The sequence below is a fragment of the Physeter macrocephalus genome, chromosome 4 (assembly GCF_002837175.3).
Source record: "Physeter macrocephalus isolate SW-GA chromosome 4, ASM283717v5, whole genome shotgun sequence".
NCBI lineage: Eukaryota > Metazoa > Chordata > Mammalia > Artiodactyla > Physeteridae > Physeter > Physeter macrocephalus.
The window spans coordinates 139,642,721-139,662,059 of record NC_041217.1 but is presented as its reverse complement, the minus strand read 5'-3'; the positions used below and the strand labels follow the sequence as shown (position 1 = coordinate 139,662,059).

General features: G+C 43.4%; 1 protein-coding gene and 1 long non-coding RNA gene across 21 annotated transcripts in view; one reads left to right on the top strand and one right to left on the bottom strand.

Annotated features, from left to right (window-relative positions):
- Positions 1–31: 31 nt before the first annotated feature.
- LOC112063845 (uncharacterized) lies at positions 32–7,141 on the top strand. The gene is made up of 3 exons (XR_002891216.3): positions 32–295; positions 3,166–3,302; positions 3,940–7,141. It is a non-coding gene; the product is annotated as an uncharacterized lncRNA (long non-coding RNA).
- A 140-nt stretch (positions 7,142–7,281) lies between these two features.
- LRP8 (LDL receptor related protein 8) overlaps positions 7,282–19,339 on the bottom strand; it is a 79,174-nt gene continuing 67,116 nt past the window's right edge. For 14 of the 20 annotated variants that reach the window (XM_028489383.2, XM_055084625.1, XM_028489382.2 and 11 more), the window contains 6 exons: positions 18,844–18,996; positions 17,749–17,973; positions 15,355–15,423; positions 11,158–11,330; positions 10,028–10,204; positions 7,282–7,766 (listed from right to left, as the gene is read on the bottom strand). In XM_028489383.2, the coding sequence (XP_028345184.1) occupies positions 7,728–7,766; positions 10,028–10,204; positions 11,158–11,330; positions 15,355–15,423; positions 17,749–17,973; positions 18,844–18,996 (836 nt within the window). In that variant the 3' untranslated portion in view covers positions 7,282–7,727. The remainder of the gene's footprint in view (positions 7,767–10,027; positions 10,205–11,157; positions 11,331–15,354; positions 15,424–17,748; positions 17,974–18,843; positions 18,997–19,339) is intronic. The other 6 variants (XM_024119722.3, XM_055084626.1, XM_055084617.1 and 3 more) reach the window with 2 other exon arrangements.

Here is a 19,339-nt window from a genome sequence, read left to right as displayed (position 1 = left end):
TCCCTACCCAGTCCGCCCGGAGGTGGGACAAGGCGGCTGTGCACCGCCCGGCCGAATGGAGCTCCATTCCCCCGGAGGCGGGGTCTGTGCAGTCCTGCCGGCTCAGCCCGAGGCGTGAAGGGCCTGAGGCTGGTCGACCTGCCTTCTCTTGGGCTTGAGGCCGGAAGCCGTCCGTGGACTTCTGGGCCCCGCGGCGGGGGGCGGGGGTCTGGAGGCCGCGTTGCCTGATCTTGGGCTTAACACGCGGAATCCTGCGTCCCCCCAGGCTCCACCTCCATTTGGGACACCCGACTGTGTGAGTCGGAAAAGGCCCTTCACCGTCTCTGGACCTAGGTCGTCTCATCAGTAAAATAGGGTTAAAGGGAGAACGCAGCGCACCACGGTGAATGCGTCTAACGTAGGCTCCGACTGAACTCTGCCTGTTTAAGGATCACTTCTAGAAATCCTTCTCAGCGACGCTTTCCCTGAATCCGCAGTGGAGCTTTTCATTTCCCTGCGGCTAACTCGGCCACACTTATCCCCCATTTTATCTCTTTCTACCTTTTATTTCTTCCTTTCCCTTTTTACCTCACGGGTCTCTAGATGAGGTGCTGTGAATAGGACTTAAGTTGACTATTTGATCTCCCACTCCCCAGCACAGCTTACCCAGCAGTGATTCTCGGCCCGGCCTGCGCAATCAGATCGCCTTGGAGCACCTGAAAAAATACTGGTGCTTGGGCCCTATCCCAAACCAATTCAACCAAAATCTACAGTGGACCTGTGTGTTGGTATCGTTGTTTTGTTTTGTTTTGTTTTGCAGAGCTCCCCAGTTGAGTCAGGATTGAGAATTACTGCCCAAGAGGCTCTTGTGTTTTCAGGCCAAAGTGGTTGACCTCTGTGAAGGCTTTCTGGCTATGGAAAAATTTTCCTCCTTGCTTAGGCCAAGGGCAACAAAACTCCTAATTAGTAGAAGCCTGCTGTAGTTCATCTAAGTTCCAGCCAGAGGGTAAAATGGAGTTGGATCTAGAGACAATGCCGAAATGGCATCATTCTTGGCGCCTGTAACTACACTATTCTGTGTTTGGGCTAGTGGTCTCTTCTCATTCCCAGTCTTGCCATTACTACTTTTCTCCCTGAAAAAGAATTGGTAGCAGAGTGTAGAGTGGGTGTGATGGGGGGAAAAAGTCACTGGAGATTTGTATTAAAATAATCCCTTGTGTGACAGTGATTCACTGTGACCAAAGGTGAACTGATTGAATTTTTTGGACCTCAGGTTTCTTATCTTTAAAATGAGCATAATAATGTTATACATCTGGCAGAACTGATGCAAGGATAAGAAACAATGTCTTGGAAATTGGAAAATACTTTGTAAACTGTAAATTACTATAAGGCATCTTATTTAAAGAAAAAACAGTGGATGTGGGTGATAACAAGGGACTTGTATAAAAAAGAGAAGGGATCCACCGTGTATTAGGCACCTAATAAATGTCAACCCCTAGGCTGAGTCTGTTTACAAGTGCTTGTTCTTCGAATCCTCATGACAATCTTGAGGTGGTAGTTGGAGTTAAGTATTTAGAGACATTGGGTAATTACCACAAGGTTATTTTCCAAGAGTGAAATTATAAAAAATTATAACGTAATTGATGAGTCTGGGCATCTGCAGATATGGCAAGTATCAAAAGTGCTGAGAAGGGCTTCCCTGGTGGCGCAGTGGTTGGGAGTCCGCCTGCCGATGCAGGGGACACGGGTTTGTGCCCCGGTCTGGGAGGATCCCACATGCCGCGGAGCGGCTGGGCCCGTAAGCCATGGCCGCTGAGCTTGTGCGTCCGGAGCCTGTGCTCCGCAACGGGAGAGGCCACAACAGTGAGAGGCCCTCGTACCGCAAAAAAAAAAAAAAAAGTGCTGAGAAAATTTAAAGGACACCCGGCTCCAATCAGGCTGTAAGGTGATTTCAGGTTTTGGGGTATGAGGCCACATAGTATAGCTGAAAAAGCATGGTCTATGTGTTTGATGTGCCTGAAGTTAGCATAATTTACTGAGCATCTACTATGTGTCATGTGCTGGGAATACAGTGGTGAACAAGACATACCTTTATAGAGCTTACAGAGGAGGCAATCAAGGAACATACAAGCAATTATAATGGAGGGATAAAATTTACAAATAGGGGAAGCACAGAAAACTATGGAAGCACATGGAGTGGTTCCTAATCCAGTCTAGGGGGTCTAAGGGAAGTCTTCCTGAAGAAAATGTTCCAGACAGCAGGCCCAGAACTGTGTGGTTAGAATACAGAATAAGGTTGTGAATATAATAATGAGGTTGGAGAAGGGGTAGAAGACTAATCATGAAGGGCCTTACAACCCATATTAAGGAGTTTGGGCTAAAACCCAAGGCTACTGGATTTAAATGGAAGGAAAACAGATGAAGGGCTTTAGGCAGGAAAGTGGAAAGAGGTGGTGGTGACATGACCTACTGCATTCTAGAAGGATCACTCTGGCTGGTTGTAGACTGGATTGGAAAATGGTAAGATTAGAAGTATGAAACTCGTAGGCAAGGAGATTAAGATGTAACCAGAGAGGTAGGGGAAAAACCAGGAGTATGGTGTCAACGTAAGCCAAAATAAGAGTATTTCAAGACAGGAGTGCCAACAGTGTTACATACTGCTTCCAGGTCAAGGAAGATAAGGACTGAAAATATTTACAAGGTTTATAATCAAGGAAGTCCTGGGTGACCTTGGTAAAAGCAACCTCATTGGCATGGGAGTTAGAGGCAGAGCAGAAATACTGGGATACAAATGGAAAAATTTGTTGTGGAAGCACAGAATTACCTAACCGTATGAGTTAGGTCTGAGTCTGAGAGAATAGAGAAGGCTTCCTAAGGAAAGTACTCAAGGACAAATAGGAGGTAGCCAGATGAAGAGGCAGAAAAGGAAAATCGAGGCAGAGAACATCACATGTGCAACACATACTTTGGGGGCACTAAACATAACTATTGACTCTGGGAAGTTTCTTCACTCATATTTCTCATTTCTAAAATGGGAATGATAATATTGATAGTCTTTATCTCACAATATCATTCACTCCCCCCCTCATTAAAGCATCACAGTACTTTCATATTTTAAAAAAATGAATTTAATCTCTCTCTAGAAACAGTGCACTGATTTTACAAATGTCCACATTTGGTTTTTAGTTCACCAAGATGATGTTGGTACAATCAGTGAGATGCAGCACACCACCCTTTGCCTCTGGAAGAGAAGCCAGACTGCAAAGGGGACTGAGTACAGAAGCTAACGGAACTCAGAAGGACAAGACAAAAAAGCGTAAATGGTTAGTGTGACCCAACATTCTAACATGCCTGTTACATCAAATATGGTCACTTGGGGGTGTTCAGAGGAAGACAAACAAGGAAAGTTCATTTGTGTACAACGTGATGGAGTTTGCAAACCAGTAGCTCACCCCACATCAACAACAGCTTGTATAGAACAAAATGCTATTTTAAAACACATGGTTTGCACAGATATTTTTCTCTTGTAATTTTTGTAAAAAAGTATCAAAACTTCACGTCTTTAAATATATATATACATGTACAGGTGGCTTTTTAAAATTACTCTTTATAGCACAAAGTGTTTGCAAATGCAGAGGATTTCTGCTGATTCTTGACTATGCACATGGTGCATAGCCTGAATGAAAAAAGCTTCCTGATTTCTTATATTAACTGAAAATTTGAAGCTGTAATTCCTCCACCTCTAAGTTCTCCATATCTTGAAAATCCCCAATACCCTAAAAATAGTGTGAGAAGATTCTGATACTCTATCTTCATGCATTGCCAGGAAAAGAAATTATTTACTCTGAAGCATTTAACTGATAACTCATTTATATTTTGTGAAATGATGAGTGTATAGCAGGAGTGAGGGAGTGGGGTAGAGAGGCTCACATTGCTGTGCTCTCTCCCCATTCCCCCTAGCACCCGACTGGACAGCGCTTGGGCTCCCCTCTGCAGACCCCACGTCTTCAAAATTTCCAGTTTTCTTTTTCACCGTTGAGAAAATCCCAGAGGCTCTTGACAACATGGAATCCTTCTGTGAAAATCCGACTGCCCTTCCATCAGTCTTCATTGACCCTATCAAAAAACTTCAACTCAAATTTATGAAAAGCAGTCAGTTTCCCTTTGGCCACAGGAAAGCTTGAGAGTGAAGACTGTCATGTCTGCAAAGTGCTGGCAACACATTCTGATCAATTTTCCATGATGCACTTGGTGCCTTATACACAGTAAATGACCAAGAAATGTTTCATTAATTGAATCAGAAATTAAATAGAAGTATTCTATAAAGTGCTTACATTGAACCTGTCTTTCCATCCAGCCTCATTTCTTGCTAAGTCTCCCTTGAGCCTTTTGCTCATGACAATGAATTACATGCAGTTCCTTTAAGATCCCCATGCTGTTTCATGCTTCTGTGTCTTAGCTCAGTGTGTCCTTTGCCTGAAGCAGCTTGGACACCCCTACTTAATTTCTAAGATTTAGCTTAGGGCCACTTTTCCTACAATGCCTTTCTTGACCCCATTCTTACACCTTTGTAAACTAATAGTACCCCCAAAAATATCTATTCCTATTTTTTTTGTTTCCACATGTCTTCCTCTAATTGCTACTGTGAGTTCTGTCAGGACAGAAAGCGTTTGACTGACCTGTACATCTGCAGTACCTGGCACTTAGTTGGTACCTAGCAGATAGTTTCAGTGGATGAATATACATATTGCAATCACACAGAATTGGAGGGATGAAAAGTACTTATTGCTATACATTTAAATACGATCTCATTCTGAGGTTACAGTTTACCTCAATCTGTTTTATATGTAATCATGCTATCAAGAGTAAATAAATAAAATTTTAGTTTTCCCCATTTCTGGAACGATATTTCTGCCAGTGCTTTCAAAATTCCATCAGAAAGATAGGTCATAAGATAGGTAGCAGGTTTGATACAATGTTCGGGTAGCCCGAAGTAGTTTCCTGGAAAAGGAAAGCGAGGAAAAGGGCTGGAACTGGTTTCTTTTACACGTATAAAAAAATGTCTGATAAATTTTCCGCCCTTCAGGCCTTATCTCTAAGCTTCCTTCCAGCTCTGTAGTCCAGTGACTCTGTGATCCATTATTGGCTGTAGGTATATGATGACGCAGGGGCAAAAGGCAACAGAAGTGCAACTGTACCTCAAAATGCATCCAAGAATAGAGAAGGATGAACCTGACTCCTCAGATTTCATCTTATTTACTGCCATCCAACACATGAGTATTCCACAGTTTTTTGTAGGTTGCTTCCGTAACTGCCTCTTCCAAACTGCGGTTGTAGCATATTCAGGAAACATGGATGTCTCTCAGAAAGTTGTGTTTCATCATCATTTTGAGATCTCAGGCTGAATCATCCTGACCCTATTCATTATTTTTTTCTGTGAAGGACAGGATCTGACTAAAAGTTTAGAAACTATGCATTAGTCACTATTATCATTTCCCCAGGAAATTCTATTTCTTTGGAGGCAGGTTACAGAAAACGTTGCTTGTTTTGTGTAAATTTCAGTGTTTTTCACTTTCATGATTTTTCTTCAGTCAAAAATAATTTTACTTCCCATTCTTGAAAGAATAGTAGTAAGTGATTAAGCTCTACAGGAGTTGGCCACCTGTTCTTAAAATTCTGTTTGGTTTTGGTCATTTTAGGTCAATTGCATATACCCTCTCAATGAATGTTTCAGGACTATCAACACATGTATATCATGAAGAAACTGCTTGCTTATGCAAAGCTTAGTGCCCAGGCTCCAGAATACAGTTATTTTCTCAGAAGACAGGAGACCATGAGCGATGTAGAGAAAGGTCCTAGGAACAGGGTGACAGAACCCCAGAATGTCTGCCTGGAAATTCAGAGGGTATCAAGCTGGTGAGCCATCCTAGCTTCACAGAGTTGGGGGCAGCTGGGGAGTAGAAGGGGAGGAATTTGCTTAAAAGTGTCAAGTTCCAGGTATGTTAAGGTTAGATACATGTCCTCTGCTCCTACTTAAACCAAACACTTCCATGTCACACCTTGTCCCTGGTTGTCCAGTGGGAGTGAAGTGGCAGAACAGCAGAGTTAAGACCACACCTTGGATAAGAGCCAACGGGGACTGAATTCCTTCTGGGACTATAGGATTATCTTTTCAATGGTAGACCCCACAAAAAGAAAAGTGCACTTCTCCCTGCCTCCCCCAAGGCCCAGGAAAAGCAAAGTACGTGTCCACAATGAAAAAAAAATCTATACATATACCCAGAGTTTCTCCTTTTATTTACAAAGCAGTAAACCAAATCCCTGTGTGAACATATATATCCAATATACTGTAGTATTGTGTACGCCGTTTCCCCCTCAAACAGGACTTTAGGTTTGGCCACTTTTTCTGATTTAAGCCAAATATTAGTTTCATCTATGTGAACACATGATGGTAACAAACCTATGTATCACTTTAAATTGTTTTCTCCACCTAAAGGAAATGGTAGAGACAAAGGAGAAGGGAGAAATAGAGATGTAACAAAACCTATTCCTCCATCCTTATCCTCAACCCATAGCATACTCAGAGGTCAGTGCCTGAGCCAGTCCCAACAGTAAACTTGGGCTGTTCAAGAAACATCTCCATTTAGCTCTCTATAAGTAAGGATGGCACCCTCAGTGTGCTTCAGAGGAAACAGTGAATTCAACCCAAGTGTCCTAAAGGAAAATGAAGTTACTTGAAATGCTGAACTTTAAAACAAGGAGTAGCCAAGGTTCAGGCATGTTCTCACCTGAGCTCGCGGGAACTTTGGGTACTGTGTGAAGTCTGTACACTGGCTTTAGCCACAGAAGAGAAAGCCCAGGTGAGAACCACAGTAGCCACGGGTGAGCTGAGGGGCTTTTGCTGACTGATTGGAATCCCAGGAACATCCAGAGGCAGAAAAGATCTATCTCTCCCCACTGCATGTTTGCACAAACCATGGTATCTCTTTTCTGATCCAAATTTCCAAAGGCTTCTCTGAAAACTACAGATAACCCTTCTTGTGGACTGTTTTAAAATATATTTATCTTTATGTATCTGAACAACAGCCATAGGTGTGCCTCTTCTCTACAGATTTTTCTTTCTCACTCACATACACACATAAACATAAATGCACACAGAGTCCGGGTGGTAGGCCAATCATACCAAAAATAAATACTCTCACCTCTCGAAATTACTTATAGAACTAATCTTATTTTTGAAATATGTTAATAAATAATCTAAATGGGAGAGGGAATTGAAGTGTTTTCTTTTTTTTACTTATGTTGATGGATAGCCACAAAGCATAATCATTCTATTTACAAAAAAAAAAACTCTGAAACCTAAAAAAGCCCCCCAAAACCAAATACCCTCTGTAAATATAATTTTTAAATGATGAGTAAGCTACTGTACCATCGGCCCCATTTGGTTATGTACATCACGTTAGTCACTCAGCAGTAGCTATTCCATGAATTCCTCATGGGTAGTGCAACCAGTTAAAAAGTGTATAAAACATTATACATATAAAAACTCTCACATCCTTTGGATGTTTGCAGTTCATCATAACTTTGTGGTTACCTTTCCGCAATATAAATTAAAAAAAATTACACACGCACACACACACACAGACACACAGACTCATGTACAGAAACCCTTCCATCCAGGCATACACCGTCCAGGGTGTAGTGCATGGGACTGAATTCCGTGAGGCACGAAGGGAGTGGTCCCATCCTCAGGGCAGTCCATCATCTTCAAGGCTTAATGCCACTCGCTGGGGGAGACAGAGCAAAGAAGTCATCATTAGACCCACTGGAGCTATTTATTGGGTCACAAGGTACCAGAAATTCTATTACTTTATAGGCAGTAGCTCACATACTCTTCAAGCTACCTCAGAAGACAGGTTTGTCATATTTATTTTACAGATGAGAAAACTGAGACTCAACGAGCTTAAACAGCATTTGTCCTGGATCATATAGCAAGCGGGTGAACTCAATTTGAACCCAGATCTGTATGAATCCAGAGCTATAGCTTTTTCCATTATTCTGTTCTGCCTCTGTAAAGAGGAGGGCTGCAGAGATCTAAACTTTCTCCATCCTCAACTTCAGTGGGTTAGCTTTGGCAAATGTTTAATCCCAGGCCATTAGCTACTTGTCTCTAGCATGCTAATCACAATCAGGAAGGTAACTGGCTGCACCCCTCCCAACTAATTATACAGAATTGGAAGGCAGTGGAGATCAATTAAGTTTAATCCGGCTTTCCCTCACCCCAGCTTTCTAGTCATTAGATACTAGACTTCCCTCTGCCACAAATGGCTGACCCCCCCACTAACCCTTGAGCCAGTCTATTCCATTGTGGACAGTGGACTTAAATTCCTTCCTATATTGTCATGAAATCTGCTTCTTTATATCTTCCGATGTTCCCTGATTCTCTCTCTTAGACTCAGAGAGTTCTACACGGACAACCCTTGAAATTTTCAGTGTTTGTGTTCCCTTCCCTTCCTTCTGAGTGTTTTCTTCTCCAGGCTACACATCTAGCTTCCCCCACCTGGTCCTGATATAATGCTGTGTCCCACTCTTCCATTTCCTGGATACCCTCCTTTGGATAGACCCCAGTGTTTCAAGATCTTTCTCATAGCTATATGAATTTAAGCTAACCACTTCACCTCTCTAAGCCTCGGTTTCATCATGTTAAATGGGAGTAATAATAGGACCTACCTCATAGGGTTGTTGGGAAATCAGATGGGATTATGTATGTAGAGTGCTTAATGTAGTACCTAACACACATGGGGTCCAGAGTATTCTAAATCAACCTAACCAGCGTAAGATAGAACCAGACTAGCACTTTCCATCTCTGAACATTCTATAAACAATAAAAAGTAACTCCACTGCCTTTCAAATCATCTTTGGATTATTTGTCATTTTGCATGAATGTCACAGCCTTGCTCCACTAGACTATCTTTTTCTAGTCTGTGACCCTCCCACTCTCCTCAAGATAGATCTCTAGGCCAAAGTCAGGTCCCAGCAGTGATGGTGAAGCTACCTGAGAAGGGGACAGGGGAGAGAACAGGTTGTTGAGAATACTGATTTCCACAGCTTCAAGGCTATATACCCCGAGAAATAGTGGAAAGAGCATGGGCTTTTGTGTACATACAGATAGGAGTTTGAATCCTGGTTCTACCGCTTCCTAGTTGTGATCCTAGGTAAGTTATTCAATTTCTCTGAGTCTCAGTTTCCTCATCTGCAAAATGGGGCTAATATCAAGTATATAGGTTCCTGTACAGACTAAACAAGAAAATACATGTAAAACACTGAGTAGTGTCTGATACACAGTAGGTTCTCACTAAATGTCAGTTTCCTCCTTCTCCTACTCTATTTCTCTGCAGTTGGCAGGAGCTTATTCTTCAGGCCTTAGATTCATCAGGAATAGCTCCTCCTGAGTGGTTGTTTCCTTCTGTGGAAACAGTGACACTTTACGTGTGCAGAGCACTTTATAACTCACAAAGCACTCTCACATGTGCTATCTCACTTGAACTTTATAAACTTAGGCAGCAGAGAGAATGGGGGTTATTATTCCCATTTTACAAATAAAAGTCATCAGAAAGAAGGGACTGAGATCACAGAGCTGTGGAATAGTGAAACTGGGAGTCATCTCCACTCCAAGCTCAACATTTCTTCCACTGTGCCCCCTCTGACCTTTAAAAATTGGTTAAGCAACTGTCTGCTTGGATTGGCCAAGGTTAAGGATCCTCAAGGCCATCTGCTAACCCGCCTCACTTGCTCGACCTCATTTCCCACGTCTCCCCTTCACGAACAATTAGCTTCAGCAGCAATTGTCTGTCCTGCCCTGTACTCAGTCATTTCTTCCACATGCCATTTCCTTGGTCTGCAACTAACCCATCTTTCCTCTTTGCCCCGACACCCAGCTCACAGTTTGCAGCCTTCTAGAACCAGAAAGCCTTCTAGGATTGACTGCACCTGCCTGGTTCATGCCCTCGCTCATTAGCCCCTCAGACTCAGAGTGGCACTGCCCTACCTTGCACTTGACGACAGGCAGCTCGGAAAGAGGGTTCTTCGGGAGTTGGTGCAGCTGTGACCTTGGTTCCCCCGGCAAGACAAAAAGCTCCTTGAGGGCAGGGGCTGGGTCTTCCATTTCTCTGGTCTCCCCAAGACAGGGCTCTGCCCACAGTGGGTGATCAAAGCTGCTGATCGCCTGACAGGGGGATGGACTGGATGACCTATGAGGTCACACCCAGCCCCGACTCTGCTATACAACCATGACATCTGCTCCAGCCACTTTGTGGTCCTTGATCCCCCAACAAGCCATGCCCTGTCGTGCCTCTCAGCCTTTGCACATGCTTCTTTCTGGAATGCCACTTTCCTCCTTCTCTACGTGGAAGACTGCTATGAATCTTCCAAGGACACAGTTCTTCTGTCACCTTTGTTGATGTTTCCATAGCATTGGTTCAACAAATACTTACTGGGAGCCAAATATGCTTTGCTAGGCTTCAGGGAAACATTAATCAGACAATCCTGCCCTCAAGGAGCTCACGGTCTAGCGGGGAGACCAATGAGTAAAGAGACAAGTAGACTATAGTGTGACAGGTGCTGTGATGGAGAGAGGTGGTGAGAGAACAGAGAAACCAGGGAAAGCTTCCTAGAAGAGGGGACCCTTGAGCTTCCACCGTGGCACTCAGCACACAGCTGTTCAATAGCCAGTGACTCTCTAACTCCCCCACCAGCTCCCTGGGAGCAAGTACATCCCTTCTTTACTTTTGAACACTTGGTATCTTATGTGGTACTTGGCACATAACTGGTATACATTGTTCACTGAAATGAATGCATTTGAACTGAATGGCCACAGTTGCCTTTCTAGGCCAAAGGTTCTGAAAACGTATTCAGCACAAAGACAGGCCTCTTTACTCCAGGAAGAGCCTCTAGGTACAAGGTGGTCCTGATACCCTTCTATCCCAACCACCTACCCCAGCATTCCTGTGTCCCCAGGGCCTAAAACAGTGCCTGGCACATGGTAGGTTCTTGATAAATGTCTGAAGGAGGGAAGGAGAGAGGGAGGGAGGGAAAGAAGGAAGGAAGGGAGGGAAGGAGGGAAAGAAGGGAAGTAGGGAGGGAAGGAAGGAAGGAATTCTTCCAGCAAGGAACACTTACTGCTGGATAGACATGGCCAATCTGAGCAGCCCTCCCTATGTGGAGCTCATCCTCATCCTCTTCTTCTGTCGTTTTCCTGTATACGGGGTTGTCGAAATTCATGCTTTTGGTGTTCTTCCGCTTCCAGTTTCTCCAGATCAGGTAGCCACTCATGCACAGCAGGGCTATAACCACTGGAGGAAGAGACACGTTACAGTGGATCTCCACCAGGCTCCAGCCCGTTGCCCAGACATCAGTGCATTTCTCGCCACCTCTCCAGCTTGACTGCCCCTTGTTCCCAGGCTCTGTTTCTGCATATTCTTTTTCTGTTGCTGGGAAGCCCTTCTCCTAGCTCTTCGTTCATTAACTACTCATCCTTCCAGATCCAGCTCAAATGTGAAGTCTTTCTCAACCTCTCACGGTACAGTCAGTTGTTCCCTCACGTGTGTTCCCAGACCACAGTGTTGTACTTTATATATGTGTACCCCCAACTAGACTGAGCTCTTTGAAGGCAGGGACCGTGCCTTCTTTCTCTCACTGTGCCCAGTACCCAGTAGTGAGTAGATGCTCAGTAACATGCTGAGTGAGTGAGTGAATTTCTTCACCACACTCTTGCCCTAATACTGCTACTTCCCTGGATTTCTCTAAGAAACCATTCTCTCCCAAAATTGGAGGGTGGAGGGTGGGGTGGGGTGCTTCTTTCGAAAGCTGGGGCTCTGCAAGAAGAGGAGCATCTCTAGAAGGGAACACAGCAGGGAAACACAGGCTCTGAGTTAAAATAAATGGATATATTAATGAGTAAAGGAGGAAGTTCTCAGATAGAGCCAGGAGAAAATGGGGCAAGCAGCTTCACAAGATAGTAAGCAGTCACCCTGAGCATCCAAGTGGAGGCTGGGTGATAGCTCTCTAGGATGCTATAGAGGGGGTTTCTACAATACTTTGGTAAGATTATAATAATCAATCATAACTGATATACATAAAGATAAGAACAGGGCAAGGATGCCTGTTATCGCTGCTTGTATTTGTTGTCCCAGAGATCTAACTAGGCAGTGAGACCGAATAAAGAATTGAAGGGCACACATGGGAAAGGGAGAAATCAAACTGTCATTAACAGATATTGTATGCTTGGAAAATCTTAGAAAAGCAGATGAAAAACTATTAGAAATGATTTTAGTTCATCAAGAATCAACATTAAAAAAATCAATAGCTTTCTTATTAATCAGCAATAGCCAATTAGAAAATGGATGGAATAAGGACACATTCGTAATAGCCCAACAAAAAACTACAAAATACTTGGGACAACCCAATAAGGAATGTGCAAGTCCTATGTGACCTATACAATTCTACTGAAGGCCATAAAAGAAGGCTCAAATAAATAGAGAGATATGTCATGTTCCTCGGTGGGAAGGTTCAATGTTGCAAAAATGTAAATTCTCCCCTCATCAATTTATATACCCAAGGCATAAGATTCCATCATAAGTTTTGTAGAATTAACAAGATGATTCTAAAGTTCACTTAGAAGAGAAATTGAATAAAAATAGCTAAGAAAATGTTCCAAGAATAATAATACCCTATTAGACATTAAAACATATCATGAAGTTGTGTTTCGAGTGTATAGGAATAGTATATAGGAATTGGTGGAGAATAAACAGCCTAAAAGCAGATCAAAGTATGTATAGGCATATAGTTTACAGTAAAGATGACAATTCAAGTCAGAAGGAAAAGATGGACTATTCAATAATGGTCTTGTGAAAACTAGACAAGCATGTAGAAAAAAAAAGGCTCAAATAAATAGAGAGATATGTCATGTTCCTCGGTGGGAAGGTTCAATGTTGCAAAAATGTAAATTCTCCCCACATCAATTTATATACCCAAGGCATAAGATTCCATCATAAGTTTTGTAGAATTAACAAGATGATTCTAAAGTTCACTTAGAAGAGAAATTGAATAAAAATAGCTAAGAAAATGTTCCAAGAATAATAATACCCTATTAGACATTAAAACATATCATGAAGTTGTGTTTCGAGTGTATAGGAATAGTATATAGGAATTGGTGGAGAATAAACAGCCTAAAAGCAGATCAAAGTATGTATAGGCATATAGTTTACAATAAAGATGACAACTCAAGTCAGAAGGAAAAGATGGACTATTCAATAATGGTCTTGTGAAAACTAGACAAGCACGTAGAAAAAAATACTTAAATCTCTACCTCTTGCTGCATTCTAAATTCCAAATGGATTAATAATTGAATACTAAAAAATGCTTAAAATAGTAGAAAAATATATAGAGAGATATTTTTAAAGTTTAGAATGAGGCAGACCTTCCTAAGCAAGACACAAAGCCCAGAAGTCATAATGTAGATTAACAGATCTGATACTTAAAAATTTTTAATTTATGCATGGCAAAAGAGACCATGAACAAATTTTAAAAATCAAGTGGCAGGATGGGAGAAATGATTTGTAACATATATTACAAAGGTTTAACATTAATTATGTAGAAATATAAATATTTCTACAAATAAATAAGAATAAGACAAGGAACCAATAGAAAAACAAGAAAAGACTGTGACTAGGCAATTCATAAAGGATGAAATGTAAATGGCCAATACGCTTGTGAAAAGATACTCTGCCTCCCAAGGAAATATCAGGGAAAGAATATTCATCTTTCACCCCTCAGATAAGCAGAAATTTAAAATAATGATTCTATTAGGGCAGGTTACATCAGGGAAACAGCATACACATGCCCTTCTATGGAGCAGAGTATGGCAGGAGAGGAGTTGATTTCTCTTTCACTAAACAATGCTGAGTATTTTCCACTCTACTCAAAATGAGCCTGGAATAGTCTCACCATCATCTTTACTAATAAAGCCTTTCAAGGCCAATTCAAATGCCACCTTCTTTAGAAGTGCCACTCCCTCTCCTCCACAGAGCATCGGGTCTCTATTATAGCACCTTATAATATGTAGTAACACCTCTCTTGTATCACCTTTTTTATGATTAAGTCTGACTAAAAACTGAAAGCTCTTAAAGTCTTTTATCTTTTTCTTCCCTGGATCCTTGGCGCCTCGCACAGTCCCTTGGATGGTGTTGAAGTTTTTAAAACATTCACTCGCTAACTCACCACCATATTGGGGATTCTTAGGATAAAAGGGCCAAGTCCTTATCCTTGAGGTACTACACATGGGCAAGTAAGGGAGATAAACCGATGAACGGACAATCGCAATTCAAAGATCCAACCAAGAGAAGAGACTGGTATGAGAGATAGGATGTGCAGGATACTAAGTGAATATCAGGGTAAGAGAGAATGAATCAGCCCACATGGCTCTCTGTGAGGTTTAACCAAATGTTATATTCTGGCCATATTTCCAAATCCACCCCACTCCCGCCCTCCCATGCCATTTCCCATTCCTGGCTTTGCCCATGCTGTCTTCACTTGCTTGGGTTGCTCTTGACCCTTCTTCACTTGGCTGATTTGGCTCAAATAACTTTTCCACTAGGAACCCTCCCCTGTCCGCTTCCCTCCTCTCCCAATTCCAAGATAAGTGCCTCCTCAGCACGTCTACTGAACTGCATATGGCTTCAATTTAGGACTTACCATGTAAGAATCAAATTATCTGTGTTATGTGTGTCTCTCCAACAAGTCTATAAACTTTTGGAGGACAAGAACCATGTCTTACTTATTTTTAATCACCTTCCCTCCCCTTATCGCAGAATCTGGTACCTCATAGCTGCTTGATAAATGTTTGTTGAAAACGAAACAGAAAGAAAGCAAGATAGCACGATCTATTAAAGGAATGGCAAGCAGCTCTATGAATTTTTTTAAATGTATTTTTTTCTACTCATTAATTCGACAAATACTTTATTTCCTCCCATGTGCCAGACACTGCTAGGAGCTGGGGAGAGTGGCGAGCAAGACAGACACCAGACATGTCCCCATGGAGCCTACAGTTTGGCTTCACATGGCTGGTGTGTAGAGTATCAGTGAGGGGTAGTGGGGGAAATATGTGGATAGTTGTCTGGGGCCAGGTCCTGAAGAGCCTTGTGTGCCAAGCTAAGAAGCCAAACTAAATCAGGACTGGGAGGTGAGCAGGAAGGAGGCCAAGGCAGAAAAAGTCAATGAGAGAGGTCTGTGTGCTAAGTGCTCTATTCTTCTAGTGCTTTTATCCAGACCCTGGGCAGGGTCTCTCTTTTCTCACCAGTGACTTGGGGCCACACTCACCCATAGGCACAATGATCCCAATGACAGCAGCAGTGACTGTTGAGCCCATCTTGCCACTTTCATTCCCATCTGCAAAACACAAACATCAGCAGAACGATGCTCCATCACTGTGAGTCCCAAGTCCTTGCTGGCCTCAAGCAGTAAAAACTACCCAACTGCTTCTTGCCCCCGTTCCAAAATGATGATCCTGGCTACTGCTTAATAATTTAGTCTTTCCAGATCTTACCAGGACAGAGGTCATCTCCATTTCACAGATGAGGAAATTGAGTCTTCTTGGGGTTTTGGGGACTCACAGAGAAGTGGCAGAGCTGGGAATCAATCCCAGGATTTGTGACCTAAATCCCTTACCCTTTCCACAGTATTTGGGTGGTAGGAAGCTCGGGACTGAGCCCTTAGGTCTTTATGTTGCTGACTACCTGGGGCAATTGCCTTTTTCAGCCAGTATCTGTTGTTTTGTCTCTCTTATATCTGGTGGTCTGTCTGTCCATCTGCATCACCAGTTTTTTAAAAAAATAAATTTATTTATCTATATTTTTAGCTGTTTTGGGTCTTCGTTTCTATGTGAGGGCTTTCTCTAGTTGCAGTGAGCGGGGGCCGCTCTTCATCGCGGTGCGTGGGCCTCTCACTATCACGGCCTCTCTTGTTGCGGAACACAGGCTCCAGACGCGCAGGCTCAGTAGTTGTGGCTCACGGGCCCAGTTGCTCCGCGGCACGTGGGATCTTCCCAGACCAGGGCTCGAACCTGTGTCCCCTGCATTGGCAGGCAGATTCTCAACCACTGTGCCACCAGGGAAGCCCCCATCAGTTTATTTTTAATGAGTAATTAAAATGAGACACAGTATAGCATAGTGGAATCCAGAGCACAGGCTCCTGGGTCAGACTTCTAGGGTTCAAATCCTGGCTCTACTACTTACTACTTCTGTGACCTTGGGCAAGTTGTTATATATTATAAATATTATATTTCTTTATCTTTAAAATGGGGATAATTATACACCTACTTCCTAGGGATATTGTGAAGATTAAATGAGATAATTCATGTAAAATGCTTACTTAGCACAGTGCCTGGCACAGCCTTGCCTAGTTCAGACAGGCCAGGGAGTGGGGTAGGGGTTGTTGTGAGGCCTGAATAGGGTAGATAAAAGCACTTTCTAAACTGAAAAGTGCTTGGAAATTGTACTATATATTTTTAAAAGTAGGTTGTGCCATCTTTTTCACTCTCTTACACTCATCTTCATTATAACATCTGTACAGAACTTTTTAGTTTAAAAAGCAGTTTTCCCTTGGATCCTCATGACAGCCCTCTGAGGTGTGAAGAGGAGCTATCATTTGCTCCAAGAGAGGAGATGACTGTCTCCTGGCAACAGCCCAAATGCTATCCTCTCAGTGTGTCTGTTTCTCCAAGTTACTCCAAGGGAACCTAATTATTAAGGGGAGAAAAGAGCTGCACTGCTTACAAAGTTTACTGTAGAAATGCCGTTCTCCTCTCCCTCCGGGTCCCAAGCAAACACAGGACAGTGATATTAAAGCCTAGAGCGTGATGAAGCCAGTGGGGAGACCCCCCGGTCGGAGGCTCGGTCCAAGTGAAAGGAACTGGACTTCCCACGCGACCCACCCGCCTCTCTGAACTTCAGGGTAAGCGCTCAACTCTGAAAATCCAGCTCCTGCTGGCAAGATAGGCCTGATTATTAAGGTGCTACCGCGCTGCTTAGTTTCTGGGCCATGCACATAGGGGAAAAAATTTCAAAGATAGTTTATCCTCTTAAATGAACTCCCCCTAGCAGGTAACTCAATTTAAAAGGTATTTGCTGGTTAATGAGATAGAACATTTCTAGCAGTGACAATTACTGCTCCCGATGATTTAATAAGTGGTGAACTTAATTATTTTCATCCCAGGGTTTGCAGAGAGGCACTAACAGACCATAGTTATGGATATTACTATATGGGGAACCTACCGAGAGTGCTGAGAACTGAGACCAGGGCATTTGAAGCTTCCAAATCTGAGGGATGCTCCCTCATACACGTCAGTAACGTGTGACACAGACACACTATCAGAGTCAGCAGAGGCTGCGTGTGTGAGCACTTCTGTTTACACGGATGCCTCTGTCTCTCATGGCAACCTTGTGAAGCAGGTAGGGGAAGGGTTATTATTATCCTACTTTGTAGGTGAGGAAACTGAGGCTCAGAGATAGGAAGTAGCTTCCCTCAAGACCCTCTATAAGGTAGGAGCACCTATGACTCCTAAATCGCGGGTTGGCACTCTTCCTCCCGCTGCTTCCTCCTTGTAGACAGCCAATATTTAGCTCTGGTATGACCACTTCTTCCCACAGATCCCCCCAACCTGGCTTCCCTAGGACCCTCCCGTGTCATGAAAGAAGGCAGAACTCATTTCCTTACAGTGCTGGGAGTGGTTGCTGGTTGCAGGGCTTGGGGTAGACGGGCTGATGCTGGGAGCCCTGGGGACACTAACTGAGCCTGGGACCGCTGCTGCCAGGCTCGGTGTCTCTGTGCTGTGGTTCTGGTAGGCGGGGCTGTGGACGGTGGTCCCAGGGGCTCTGGTGGTGTCGGCTACTGTCCTCGTTGTGGTGGAGGCTAACGTCGTAGTTGAGGTAGACTGAGGTGCTGCGGGGGAAATATCATGAAGGTCACTGGACACAGAATTTTGCTGTTTTAGTGCCTAAATTATTGCCTCGATGAAGTATACTTATGAACTCATCCTCATGGCTCAGCTCAAACTCCTTCCCTAATCCTACTGAATGGGCTATGATTTTTACTTTAGCTGAATGCCAAGCATCTTGTATGGGTTTATACTGCATTTCGATTTGATAAAGATGAGTCATTAAGACAATGCTGTAGAATTAGGTGTGGGCAAGACCACGATAAAAGACTGGGAGGAGTGGAAGTTATATAAATGTAGGAGTTTGCATGTATACTGGTACACTATTAGGTTCAAATTCTCACTCCACTTTAAACAATTGAACCTGGAAATCATGAATGCTGCAGTAGACTTATGCTCAAACAAAAGGCCTCATGCCTTCATCAAGACTGGAGGCTGGATATAAATTTATATGGTTGAAGTATTAACTGACTGTTAGTCCCAATCATATCACAAAAGGGCTAGATAGTGTGTTAAGTTCTGGGTGAGAAACAGGCAAGATCATAGTCACCTGCATATAAATAGTAATCAAAGCCATGGGGATCAAGGTTTCTTAATTTGAGGTCTTCAGGGGATTCCTGATCCCCCTGAAACTGAATTTAAAATGTTGTATGTGTATGTGCATTTTTCTTGGGAGTGAGAAGGGAAAGCCTTGGAGGGACCCTATGAGACACCAGCGTTCAAGGTAGGTACAGAAGAGGAGCCTGCAAAGGCAACAAGTAGCCAGAGAAGATGGAGGAAGACCAGGCACTCATGGTTTTCCAGAAGTCAAGGAAAATTTCAGCAGATGGGGTCTGGCATTGCCAGGGGCCATCCCTGCCAGTAGCTCTGCTCACCTCGGTAGCACCTCTTCATGTCAGGGCCCAGTCGCATTGTGTCAGGACAGGCACAAGTATACTTGGGGGAGTGGCTGGAGATCTGAGGAGCAGGAAGGCACAGGTACTCACAGCCTCCATTGGGCTGGGCACTCAGCTCGCAGGCGTCTGCAGCTAATGGCACAGAGAGAGATGGGGAGAGAGAGTACTGGGGCACAGACGGGACGTGCCAGGCTCTCCCTCCCCCACGTACGAGGCCCTTCCCACTCGGCTAAATCAAAACGCTTTCTCTACTACTTTTACTGGGCACCTTCCGTTACTGTACCTGCTGTTTTATCCCCACTTTTTCTTCCTTTTTTTTTTTTAAACACGTTTATTGGAGTATAATCACTTTACAACGGTGTGTTAGTTTCTGCTTTATAAAAAAGTGAATCAGCTATACATATACATATGTCCCCATATCTCTTCCCTCTTGCGTCTCCCTCCCTCCCACCCTCCCTATCCCACCCCTCTAGGT